The sequence below is a fragment of the Natator depressus genome, chromosome 1, assembly GCF_965152275.1.
Source record: "Natator depressus isolate rNatDep1 chromosome 1, rNatDep2.hap1, whole genome shotgun sequence".
Classification (NCBI taxonomy): domain Eukaryota; kingdom Metazoa; phylum Chordata; order Testudines; family Cheloniidae; genus Natator; species Natator depressus.
This window is the reverse complement of record NC_134234.1, coordinates 340,349,034-340,362,800: the sequence shown is the minus strand read 5'-3', so window position 1 is coordinate 340,362,800 and position 13,767 is coordinate 340,349,034. Positions and strand designations below refer to the sequence as shown.

The 13,767-nt window shown below is 43.3% G+C and overlaps 1 protein-coding gene across 2 annotated transcripts in view; it reads right to left on the bottom strand.

The window, feature by feature from the left end:
• EXOC4 (exocyst complex component 4) overlaps positions 1-9,979 on the bottom strand; it is a 576,720-nt gene extending 566,741 nt beyond the window's left edge. For both annotated transcript variants that reach the window (XM_074952890.1, XM_074952899.1), the window contains exon 1: positions 9,857-9,979. In XM_074952890.1, the coding sequence (XP_074808991.1) occupies positions 9,857-9,939 (83 nt within the window). In that variant the 5' untranslated portion in view covers positions 9,940-9,979. The remainder of the gene's footprint in view (positions 1-9,856) is intronic.
• Between the last annotated feature and the right edge of the window lie 3,788 nt (positions 9,980-13,767).

The following is a 13,767-nucleotide window of genomic DNA, read 5'->3' as shown; positions in this document are numbered from 1 at the left end:
ACCTGAGCTAAGATTTCCCAAGCACTTCAACCAAAATCCACTGTTTTAGGAAAAATATATAAAAGATTTATTAACTACAGAAAGACAGATTTTAAGTGATTCTAAGTAGCAGGCACAGAGATCAGAGTTGGTTACTTAAGAAACAAAAATAAATTTGCAGTTTAAGTCTACAAACTAAGCAGGATTTGAATCAAGCAGTGTCTCACCCTAAGAGATGGTACAAACAGGTTACAGTTCCTCAATACACAGGCTGGGATTACCTTCCAGCCTGGGACCACCCTTCCCCAGTTCAAAGTCTTTGTCTTCCAGATGTTCCTCCAGGTGTTGAGCTGACAGTGGTGAATATGGGAGTTCCAGCATGCTACTCTGAGTGCAACAGCTATATATTGGACTTCCTTGCTATAAATCATGAATTGGGAAATCAGCTCTATGCTCTTAAACAGAAAGAGAAGATCAAATGCCAGGTCATTAGTAAGAATGAATTCAGCAAAGTTCACTTTGAAAAGAATAAAAGAACAGACCAATGAGTATTTATTTTATATATAGAGAGAGAAAAGGAATTACATGTGTGAGAATACTATGCTTTCAGATTTACATCTATAGAAGCACACATTTTAGAAACAAAGTTGGTAACATGCTATATCTCCACTTGCGCCCTCAGTTCTCCTTTACATCCAGATGCGTGTTTCTACGTACGTATGCCTCTGTGAAAGCTTTGCACCTAGACTACAACAAAGTCTTATCAAGTCACAACCAAAGATTGTTTTTCCAATTAAACCAGCTATTAAAGGCCACTTCTTAAAAATAGCAGCCTTTAATTGGAAAGAAAAACGTCTTACAATAAATAAAAGGCAGACATTCACCCACTAAAAATCTGACAAGATCTCTCAAAAAATAGCATTTGCTAAATGCCAGCTTGCTTGTTTCATAGTACAAAAGCTGCCTCAATGAACTACAGACAAAACAAAAGGTTAGGAAAAATCAATATAAATACACGTGTTTGTCCTCTGCAAGATAAGAAAATATTCCCCAAATTGTCTTGCATCAGTTGATCAGAATTTTCTCAATCCAATTCATTACATTTTAAAGAAACAGTATGAAGGCAGATGGGACTAACATTAGACCTCTGCAACAGTTGGGTCTTGGCCTCCAACAATAATATTTTGCACTTTCACAGTATCTTTCATTGGAAGATCTCAAAGCACTTCACAACATGTTTAAAAGATACAAAAGCAGTGTAAAATAGGAAGAATCTAGTTGAGAATCTGAAAGTGGAAGGTAGCTTCGATGAAAGTGATCATGAAATGAGAGTTCATGATTCTAAGGAATGGTATGGGGGAAAACAGCAGAATAAAGACAATGGACTTAAAGAAGATGGATGTTAGCAAAGTCAGAGAATTGGAAGGTAAGATCCCATGGGAAGCAAGTCTAAGGGGAAAAAAGAGTTCTAGAGAGTTGGTGGGTTTTTAGAAAGGCATTAAGGGCTCAAGAGCAAACTTTACCAATGTGTAGGAAAGACAGAAAGTATGGTAAGAGGATACTCTGGCTCAGCCAGATCTTCAATTACCTGAAACTCAAAAAAAGAGTCGTACAAAAAGTGGAAACTAAGTTAAATTACAAAGGATAAATATAAAAAACACCACAAGCATGTAGCAATAAAATTAGAAAGGTCAAGGCACAAAACAAGATTAAACTAGCTAGGGATATAAAATGCTTTCTTGTTATCCTTTATAAATATGTAAGAAACAAAAGGAAAACCAAGGACAGGGTAGGCCCATTACTCAATGAGAAGGGAAAGACAACAACAGAAAACACAGCAATGGCCAAAGTAGTAAATGCCTTTTTTGTTTCAGTTTTCACCATAACAAATTAACAATGATTGGACAACTACCAGACTAAATGGGGTAGGATCTGAGGCTAAAATAGGAAAACAACAAGTTAAGAATTACTTAGACAAGTTTGATCTCTTCAAGTCGGCAGGGCCTGATGAAATACATCCTAGAATACTTAAGGAGGTGGCTGAAGAGATCTCTGAGCCATTAGCAATTATCTTTGAGAACTCATGGAGGACAGGATACCAGAGAATGGGAAAAGGGCAAATATAGTACCTTTCTATAAAAAGGGGAATAAGGAAAACCCATGGAATTATAGACCAGTCAGCTTAACTTCAGTACCCAGAAAGATAATGGAGCAAATAATCAATTCGTAAGCACCTAGAAGAAAATACGGTAATAAGTAACAGGCAACATGGAAGGAGTACTGCAGAAAAGGATCTGGGGATTATAGCGGATCACAAACCAAATATGAGTCAACAATGTAATACTGTTGCAAAATATATGACCATCAATCTGGGATGTGTTAGCAAAAGTGTGATAAGCAAGACACAAATAGTAATTCTTCCACTCTACTCAGCACTAATAAGGCCTCAGTTGGAGTACTGTGCCCAGTTCTGGGTGCCACAGTATGGGAAAGATGTGCACAAATTGGAGAAAGTCCAGAGGAGAGCAACAAAATGATTAAAAATCTAAAACAGTGGTTCTCAACCAGCGGTATGCATACCCGTAGGGGTACACAGAGTTCTTCCAGAGGACACATCAGCTCACCTAGCTATTTGCCTAGTTTTACAGTAAGCTACATAAAAAGCACTAGCAAAGCCAGTACAAACTAAAATTTCATACAAACAATTACTTGTTTATACTGATCTATATACTATACACTGAAAAGTACAATATTTATATTCCAATTGATTTATTTTATAACTATATGGTAAAAATGAGAAAGTAAGCAATTTTCAGTAATAGTGTACTGTGACACTTTTGTATTTTTATGTCTGATTTTGTAAGCAAGTAGATTTTAAGTAAGGTGAAACTTGGGGGTATACAAGACAAATCAGATTCCTAAAAGGGGTATAGTCGTCTGGAAAGGTTGAGAGCCACTGGTCTAGAAAACATGACCTAAGAGGAAAGACTGAACAAAAAAATGGGTTTGTTTAGTCTGGAGAAGACTGAGTGGGGACATGACAACAGTCTTCAAGTACAAAAAAGGTTGTTACAAAGAGGAGTGTGATAAATTATTCTCCTTAACACTGAGGACAGGACAAGAAGTACTGGGCTTAAATTGCAGCAAGGGAGATTTAGGTTGGATGTTAGGAAAAACTACCTAAGTGTAAGGGTAGTTAAACACTGGAACAAATTACCTCCATTACAGGAGGTTTTTAAGAACAGATTAGACAAACACCTGTCAGGGATGGTCTAGATAATACTTGGTCCTTCCTCAGTGCAGGGGACTGGACTAGATGACCTGTTGAGGTCCCTTACAGTCCTACATTTCTATGATTATTATGCACAATTTACCAATGGGTAAACCACGCACAGAGAGGATAAGCATTTTGCTTCAGAATACACAGAAAATCAATAGTGGTGCCGAGAACAGAATCTCAGGGCTTGCCTATACCTACCGTGGATGGACGCTGCAGCGATCGATCCACCAGGGGTCGATTTAGCAGGTCTAGTGAAGACCCGCTAAATCAACCGCCGATCTCTCTCCCGTCAACTCCGGTACTCCACCGGAATGAGACGCATAAGGTAAGTTGACAGGAGAGTTTCTACCGTCAACCCAGAGCGGTGTAGATACCGCAATAAGTCAACCTAAGGTACGTTGACTCCAGCTAAGTTATTCACGTAGCTGGAGTTGTTTAACTTAGGTCGACTTAACCCTGTCGCGTGGACCTGCCCTAAGAGACCTGACTCCCAGTGCCCTACTCTAAACATCACAATGCAAGGCCCAATATTAAAAACACAGTCCCTGCCCTGCCATCATTTCAGTTTTATTCTGCTGTTCTGACAAGGCAGGAGGGAAATGGGATGAGAATAAGAAAGACTGCTAATGGTGCTGCTTCCAGCACCCACGAGGGCAAGGGGGAAAGACAGAATGGAGATCCCCCTGTAAGCAGCCAGAGGGGAAGCGAGCAGCAGCAGCGGAGAGGGGGAACATCCAGATGCAATAGTGCACCTGTCTCTAGCACCTATCATCCGTGTACTTGACAAATATTTATTAAGTACAACTCTCTGTCTAGTTATTTATACCACATGTTATGGGTGTACTGTGTGGTCTGTGATGCAATATCCCGGTTTTTCATATAGGAAAATGGAGGCACAGAGAGGTGATGGAACCCACCCAAGACCACACAGCAAGTCACTAATAATAGAACCTTGCTCAGCTCTCACAATATGAGCCTAAGTAGCAGTCGGCTGCTCTAACCACTCAATGACTCTTCCTCCTGAATTTAATAGCTACCTAGCAGACAAGGCCAACATAAAAAATGGGTGCTTCACAGCAGGTCACAGAAACAGTGCTTTAGTACAATCCCACTTTATCTCCCTGCTCCTCGTAGGTGTACAGCAAAGTTTTCAAGCCCTGCATTAGATAATCTCCTCCACTCTGCCTACTTTGTATGTTATTGTGAGCAAACGTGGTACTGTACAATGATCTGGATCAGGACCTAGATAAATGAAAAATCTTCTTAAAAAGAAAGTGTCCAGAAAACCAGTCTATTCCCAATGCAATGGGAAGGATTGCCACTAACTGGGGACAGTAACACAGTACTACTTTATTGAGACGCAAGCTAGCCCTTTCTATGGACTATCCCTCAATTTCCTGATTATCTGCATCCCAAGATACTGTGGTGTTTCTAAGTGACCCAGAGACTGAGGTCATTCTAGAGTTTCTAAACCCTGCAGGGACAGAGCTTTTGACCCTGGCACAGTCTAAGTGGATCTTACGACCCTTACAAGACCACCTTTAGAAAACTCAGAGGGCCAATGACAGGCAGTCCCCCAAGATATCCTGATGAAGCAGATGCTACTACACTAAATTATCCTCTCAACTTCTGTAAATTGTCATAGATCAACTCAAGTCAATAGAAGTCTGACAATTTACACTAGCTGAGAATCTGGCTCTGATACTCTTATTCACATTGAGTAAGAAATCATCAAATTAGAAATAAAATCCAAAAGTTCCAATTCCTAGGCTCCTGGCACTAATATCACATTAGATGGCACAATATTCAATATCAATCATACTCAATAAGTAATGGGCTACTCAACAAGAGTAAGGGTATCCAAATCTCAAAGCATTTTGCAAACAAAAATTTAATGGACACTGTCATCTTGAAAAAGATATATTTTTTTCTGAAAGCATACCTACTATTGTTACAAATAACACCTAAGAGTACTGTAAATGAAAGACTGGGTTCTCAAATGTTCTCTATTTCCCTGTTCATTTACAGTTCTTTGTGTTTGACAGCATTTTATGTATAGTCAGTTTCACTTTTTCTGATACATAGCCCATTGCATTGGAAATAGACTGGTTTTCTGGAAACGTTCTTTTAAGAAGATTTCTCATTTATCTAGATCCTGATCCAGTTCACTGTTTCAAAGAAATTCATCAAATTATCCCTGCTTTTTGTGTGGGTCTTTCACATTTAAACAAACAGGAAACCATGACTATAAAATCAGAAAAACTGGCAGGAGAACTTGGACGCAAGCTTAGTAGAGATTAAATTATTTTAAGTTTTTTATTTTAAACAAACTAAATTTCAAGTTGATGATGTCCCTTTAAGCTTTACAACAGCCTTACGAGATAAGCAAATAGAAGACTGGACATGAATGGAGTTACACCAAAAATAACTAAGAGTTTTGCTTATTATAGTTGGCAATATCTTACTGCAAGCTCAAAATTATATGGCTTTCCCTAACAGCCATGTATCTTTCCCATGTAGCAAACATTCCTTGACATCATCTTAGTTGGCTCTCATCTGAGCTCAAATGCGGTTCCTTCAGTTTTACTTCAAATATAACAACAATCATATATAAAAATTACTTGTATTTTTCTAGATATGCCAAACAACCGGCATGGAAATGTCATTAGATGTCCAGCACATTCATCTTTATCTTAATTACTAATAAAAGATCATAGAGAATGAATTTTAATAATATAACTTCCTTTCCACCATTTATGCCATTTACATTTTGCACTCAACTAGAAAATGAAGTTATTAATGGATCAGTTTTCCTTTCACTGCTAATCAGTTTTACGTTCAGATTCCCATGAACTAGTTCATTATGATGTCTGGATTGCAAACACTGCAGGGAATGTTTAGATTCAAAACAAGAACAGCTTCCATTGATTTTTTATTTCTTAAATGTCATGACTCACTAGAACGTTTTAATATTTTCACGCAGTATTTTATCTAAATGTTAAATTGAAAGTTTGGGTCTAAACTATCTACAGAGGCACTTTTCAGAGTAGCAACAGTGTCAGTCTGTATTCGCAAAAAGAAAAGGAGTACTTGTGGCACCTTAGCGACTAACCAATTTATTTGAGCTAAGCTTTCGTGAGCTACAGCTCACTTCATCGGATGCAAGTGAGCTGTAGCTCACGAAAGCTTATGCTCAAATAAACTGGTTAGTCTCTAAGGTGCCACAAGTCCTCCTTTTCTTTTTATAGAGGCACTGTTACCATAATGAAAGTTCCTAGACAGGTAAAACATAAACATATAACAATATTGGATATTTCACTATAAACCTAAAGGATTCCAAATTTAAAGTATGGTTAAAAAGGGGGATAGGAGATGTGACAACATCTAAAATAAACAGACATGGTTTTCAGTTTTTAAAAACTGTGGAAATTTTAAGATTTAAATCTTCCCTGCTATGCTGGAATCTCAACCCAAGAGCATTGGGTTTGAGAACCATAAAGTGAAACTTAACAGGAACAGAAAATAAACATGATTCATCCAATTTCACTAGCCACACTCAGTGACACTAAAAACAACTTAAGCAGTAAAAGGTGGTCACATTTACATTATTAAAATTTTTGAAGCTGTCATTAATAAACTATGGTAAATAATTACTTCAGAATATGAATTTTATGTTAGGGCCCCTTTTGGTTTTCCCACTATAAACATGTCATACACACACACAGAGTTAGTTTTGCTTAGACATTTCATCTTCCCTCAAATGAATTCTTGCAGTTATCTTATAACGGGACTCTACAACTTGGTCATCTACTGCAACAAAATGCACTTAGGTTATTAATTTCTTTGGCTTTCAATAATTTAATGTATTTTTGGGTGGTAAATTTAAATCAAGGACACAGAAAACTTCAGGTGTGTTGAAGAAATCTACCTCATTTCATCTCACTATATGTATTATTATTTGTGCCTCTTATTTTGTTACCATCACACACTCTAAAAACTAGTGTTACACATCTGGGATGCTTGAAAGATTACACAACATGCCTTAGATGTGATCTAAACAACTGTCCACTAAGGGTTGCTATCTTTCTGGAATTCTGTGTGGTCTCATACACACTTTTTGTATGGTTACACTGCAATTAAAAACCCATTCGTGGCCTGTGCCAACTGACTCAGGCTCACAGGGATCAGGCTAAGAGGCTGTTTAATTGCAGTGTAAATATTCAGGCTAGGACTGGAGCACAAGCTCTAGGACCCTGCAAGATGGAAAGATCCCAGAGGTCAGGCTACAGCTCAAAACTGAACATCTATACTACAATTAAAAAGCTCCTTAGCCCGAGTCAGCTGAAACAGGCCAACCACAGGCGTCTAACTGCAGTGTAGACATACCCATAGAGTTTTAGGCCAGAAAGAACATCATGATCATCTAGTCTTGACCTGCACATTGCAGACCACACAACCTCACCCACCTACTCCTGCCCATAAGGCTAAGATTTTGGGATGTGTATTTTTATTTCATGGCCAGTATGCGAGCAATAAAAAATAAAATCAAAATGTACACAGCAAGCAGGGCAATTGCCCAGGACCCCACACCCCAAGGGGCCCCGTGAACCTAAGTTACGGGTGGCAAGGCTCTGACTTTAACCGAAGCCTGAGCCCCGCCACCCAGAGCTGAAGCCCAAGTCCTATCACCTGGGACTGAATTATTGGAATTTTGAGGCAGTCGCAGAGCTCTCATAAAATCACAGAATTGATGACATTCGTGACAGACTTACCCATAGCCTCTCACTGACTTACTAAAATCCTCAAATCTTAAATTAAAGACTTGAAGTTACAGAGAATACACCATTTAATCTAGTTCAAACTAGCAAGTGACCTATCCATACTGCAGAGGAAGATGAAAACTTCCCAGGATCTCTGTCAATCTGATCCAGAGGAAAATTCCTCCCCGATCCCAAATAGGGTGATCAGTTAGACCCTGAGCATCTGGGCAAGATCCACCGACCAGACATCTGGGAAAAAATTTCTGTAGTAACTCAGAGTCCTCTGCATCTAGTGTCCAATCACTGACCTACGCCTGCAGGACACTAAAGAAAACCAGATTGTTTTCCAGTCATTACCATTTGTAATAGGGCACAAGATCCTTAAATAAGAAATGTTGTGTAAATGCAAATTATTTTTATAGTTTATTCCAGGTAGATGATACAAAGCCACTGAATTTTATAATGCATTTTTAATGCAACCATCCCATAATACACAGTAGTTACAATATGATGTGTGTGTGTGGGGACAGCAAATAATATTAGTAAGCATCAGTATGTGAGAGGTTGGCATTAGTAAACACCAGTGAGGGAAAGTGGCTGCCAACTCACTGGTTATAAGCAGCATAAAAAGGATGTGATTTTAAAAGTATTTTTTAAAGAGATAGAGGGAAACTAGTGGAGTGGAGTGAGGGGGATCAGACAGCTCCAGGCACAGTAGCTGGATCATCCTCTGACATAGAGAGGAGGGGTTGTAGGAGTGAGTGCAGCCAAAAAACAGCAGAGTCACAATATGATTTGACATGCTTGCAGTTTCTCCTTTTCATCCCCTGCAAGGCAATACAATACAATCCCTGGAAGGCAGCAACTTTTCAATTACTGTGTTTATAACAGGATATGAGACTGCATGTACACTTCCCGGTGCTTTCTGACCAGCCTTCGTCTAATCAGCTCAAAGGCCGCTATGCATGCAGGGTGCTCCAGCAAACAATGATATAGAGGTTCCCAGTCCTTCCAGGACATCACGAGAATGGTCCTGACTAAGTCCTGTTGCCCAGAATAGGGCACAGGGGGCCTGTGAGAAAGAGTCTGCTGTGGTCACAAGATCCTTAGGTCCTCTTTTTTCAATCAAGTCAGCCAAGGAAATGGACAGGGAAAGGGGGTAGGACCTATTACACATTACAGCCTCCACAGAGCATGTGGATGCCCTTACTCCCAATGATGGGCTTCCTAAAAACTCAGGGGGGATGCCCTGCTGGGTTTGCCCGGTCTCTAGCTCTGTTTCTGCCAGAGCCGTTGGGACTTAACAGGGCTGTTGTGATTATGTGGGCAACACACGCCACCCCCCCCATGCCCACAAGGGCCGCTGTGTCAGACAAGCGCCTCTCATAACTAAGGGGGTACCCTCCAGCTGCAGGGCACGCTGGCGCCCAGTGGTGTGAGCGGCTTCTGAGAGCCTGGGGTCCCCTGCAGCTACAGCCTGTGATCCCCCCTGAGGCTAAGCCGTCTCCCCCCACACACCCACCCCCGAGAAATGGGGGCCTCCTGCAGCTGCTGTGCAGGGGTCCCTGAAATCCGGGGGGGGGGTCACTGGAGTCACGGCACCACAGGCGCCCTCAGCTCTGACAAGCGGCGCCTCTCGTGGCCGTGGGCACCCCGCTGCTGGAGAAGGTCCCTGCTGCAACGGCGGGGGCCGGGCCTCGGGGGCCACCCCAACGGCAGCTCCCCCGGGGGCCTGAGGGGAAGCGTGGCCCAGCGAGCCCTACTGCGAGGGGCCTGGAAGGGACGTGCCGCCCCCATCCCCTGCGGCGGCGGGGGGGGGGCCTGCGAGCCCCCGTACCTGATCACAGAGATGAGCAGGCCCGAGGGGTCCTTGCTCTTGCTCATGGTGCTCCTGTATCTCCCAGGCGCCTCTCCCGCCATCTTGAGACCACCCCCATACACAGGGTCGCGCCCCCTGGCTGGCTGCAGGTCGACCAATCGGAATCGAGGGAGTGGAGCGACTGGGACTGAACATTCCAATAAGAGCCGAGAGGAGGCGGGATATGGCTAGCGAGAGTCTCCGCAACGTGTGGGGCGGGCCCTGGGCACGCTGGGAGTTGTAGTTTCCACAGCGTTCTGCTTCCTGCCGCCTAGGCTCAGGTAGCTGGTCGATGAAACGGAGTTGATCTGGGCGAACTTGGCATAAAATGTTCTAGCCTTGGAAGAGGTTAGTGGGAGGGGCTTGGAGCCAGTCTGACGTGCCCGATTCAATAGCCTCAGTATTCCCAGCGTCACCCAATTGTTATTATTATGTATTGTTTTAGAATCATAGAATAACAGAGTTGGAAGGTTTCAGAGTAGCAGCCGTGTTAGTCTGTATTCGCAAAAAGAAAAGGAGGACTTGTGGCACCTTAGAGACTAACCAATTTATTTGAGCATAAGCATAAGAGTTGGAAGGGACCTCTGGAGGCCATCTAGTCCAACCCCCTGCCCAGTGCAGGACCAATCCCAACTAAATCATCCCAGCCAGGGCTTTGTCAAGCCTGACCTTAAAAACTTCTAAGGAAGGGGATTCCACCACCTCCCTAGGTAACGCTTTCCAGTTTTTCACCACCCTCCTCGTGCAATGTTTTTCCTAATATCCAACCTAAACATCCCCCACTGCAACTTGAGACCATTACTCCTTGTCCTGTCATCTGCTACCACTGAGAACAGTCTAGAGCCATCCTCTTTGGATCCACCTTTCAGGTAGTTAAAAGCAGCTATCAAATCCCCCCTCATTCTTCTCTTCCGTAGACTAAACAATCCCAGTTCCCTCAGCCTCTCCTCATAAGTCATGTGTTCCAGTCCCCTAATCATTTTTGTTGCCCTTCGGTGGACTCGCTCCAATTTCTCCACATCCTTCTTGTAGTGTGGGGCCCAAAACTGGACACAGTACTCCAGATGAGGCCTCACCAATGTCGAATAAAGGAGAACGATCACGTCCCTCGATCTGCTGGCAATGCCCCTACTTATACACCCCAAAATACACCCCATTGGCCTTCTTGGCAACAAGGGCACACTGTTGACTCATATCCAGCTTCTCGTCCACTGTCACCCCTAGGTCCTTCTCTGCAGAACTGCTGCCGAGCCATTCGGTCCCTAGTCTGTAGCGGTGCATTGGATTCTTCCGTCCTAAGTGCAGGACTCTGCACTTGTCCTTGTTGAACCTCATCAGATTTCTTTTGCCCCAATCCTCCAATTTGTCTAGGTCCCTCTGTATCCTATCCCTACCCTCCAGCGTATCTACCACTCCTCCCAGTTTAGTGTCATCCGTAAACTTGCTGAGGGTGCAATCCACACCATCCTCCAGATCATTAATGAAGATATTGAACAAAACCGGCCCCAGGATCGAGCCTTGGGGCACTCCGCTAGATACCAGCTGCCAACTAGATATGGAGCCATTGATCACTACCCGTTGAGCCCGACAATCTAGCCAACTTTCTACCCACCTTGTAGTGCATCCATCCAGCCCATACTTCTTTTTATGTAAATTTAAATGGCAGCAAGGGGCGGTTTAGGTTGGACATTAGGAAAAACTTCCTAACTGTCAGGGGGGTTAAGCACCGGGATAAACTGCCTAGGGAGGTTGTGGAATCTCCATCCTTGGGGATTTTTAAGAACAGGTTAGACAAACACCCTGTCAGGGATGGTCTAGATAAGACTTAGTCCTTCCGTGAGGGCAGGGGACTGGACTACAAGACCTCTGGAGGTCCCTTCCAGTCCAATGACTCTATGATTCTACATGGTAGGTGGGCACTTTCCCAAACACTGAAGAAAGATAGTCCCTGCTCCAGGCAGCTCACAATCAAATGTATTATTATTGCTATTCATTTTTAGTTTGGTCTTGGACTCTACCAAGATTTTAAAAAAATAGAGGATTGAAGGGAGAGAGGAGCAAAAAGGCCTCACCAGGCAACACAGCATCATGATTTCATGGTTCTGATGCAATGCTGTTACGTCTGCATTCCACAGTATCACCTGGTGCTAAATTTGTATCTGCCTGATACAAGCAGATCATCACAACTAATGGGTCTCAAACCAGAGCCTGTAAGGCTCCTGGGAGAAGCCATGCTCTAATCTTCCACCTGGCAAAATGCTAACAATAGCTTACCTGGGACCCACAAAGTGAGTGAGAGGTTCATGCCCCCCAAGGTCTGATTGTCAGAGTCCAGAGCAGCTGATTGGCCTGCTGGCCCTACTTAAGCCAGCAGCAAGAATAGGAAACTGCCGGAATATCTGTTCTCCATCCTGCTGCTACCCCAGCTTGATTTTGTGGCATCTTGATCTGGCTTGATTTCCTAGCATCTGACTTGTGGTTCCCGATCTCCAGTTTGTCTCCTGCCTCTGACCCCTCGTATCCTGACCCAGCCTGACACTGGTTCCCACCTTGTGGTTCTGATCTCCAGCTTATCTTCTGTTTCTGACTTCCCAGTATCCTCATGCAACTGACATTTGCCTCCTGTCTCATGATTCTGGACTCTGATTACTAGGTTCGCCACCTATGAGCCAGCTCTGATGCAGAGTGGGGCTGTGCTGCTCAAAATGATCCAGAGCCAGATGGAGATGCTGAATCCTGACCACATGGACAAAGAGAAAAAACAACTAACTCTGCCCCCCACATTAACAATGCAGATGATAAAAACGGTCCACAGAGCTGCCAGTCACAGGGTGGAAATAGATATCCCACACACACTTAGCATTGACATGGAGGCCTCTTCTGTGCCTCCAGGGTGACAGAACCTTCCTTCTCCCAGAACCCACAAACATTATATATATATCTTACTCTGCAATAGCTATTCTGGTCAATTTCTCCTTGGAAATAAGCCCTCAGCTCTAGAACTTGCTTCCTATCTGATCTGGGAAAACTCAGCTTTATTGACTTTCTGGGCAGATTTACTCATGCCTTTGCTTGAAGATGGTGTTTTGAATCAGAGTTTTTATATGCTGGCTGGAGGGAGTTTTTTCAAATTGACTTTTTGCCAATGTTGGGTTTTGTTAATTGGTGATTCATATTGACTATGCTGCACACACACATTGCAGAGATTACAGTGGGGCTGAAATCAATAGGTCCTGCCTCTTGATTCCTGATGTCTACAACAATCACCTTATTCAGGAGGAACTTCATCAATACAACAGTGAACTTTTCCAAGAGTTGTAACTTTCTTGGCTTTCAGTCCTTTACGGTAATTGCTAGATCACAGCCTTAGTGCATTTGCAATCCACTTTGTCCCCCACATCACCGCTCAGTTCCCCCAACCTCCTTGCTCTCACTCTCCCAGCCCTGCCCCTCTCTCCGTGCAGGTGGGCCATGATCACTACCAGACTGGTGATTGTGTGCTCACTGACTCCAGTCGCTTCCTTCACGCTGCTGCTGTCCAGATCCTGCTCCCCAAGTTGCTACCTGCTGCCGAGGGGAACTGGGAGTGGGATCCAAGCAGCAACAGCAGTGTGGAGGAAGCGGCTGGAGCCAGTGAGCAGACAGTCAGCAGCCTGTCCCTACACCATGTGTGCCCCTGTGGCGCTTCTTCAGGACTGCTGCTGTCCAGATCCTGCTCCCCATGCCTCTGCCTGCTGACCAAGAGAAATGAGAATGTGAGGGTAGGAGTGAGCACCTCCAGGGCACAAGTGACCCCTTTAGACCCTTCACATGACCCTTAATTGGGTTGGGACCTACCATTTGAGAAACACTGATAGAGAGGGAACCTGAGTTCAGGACCTGTTTCATTA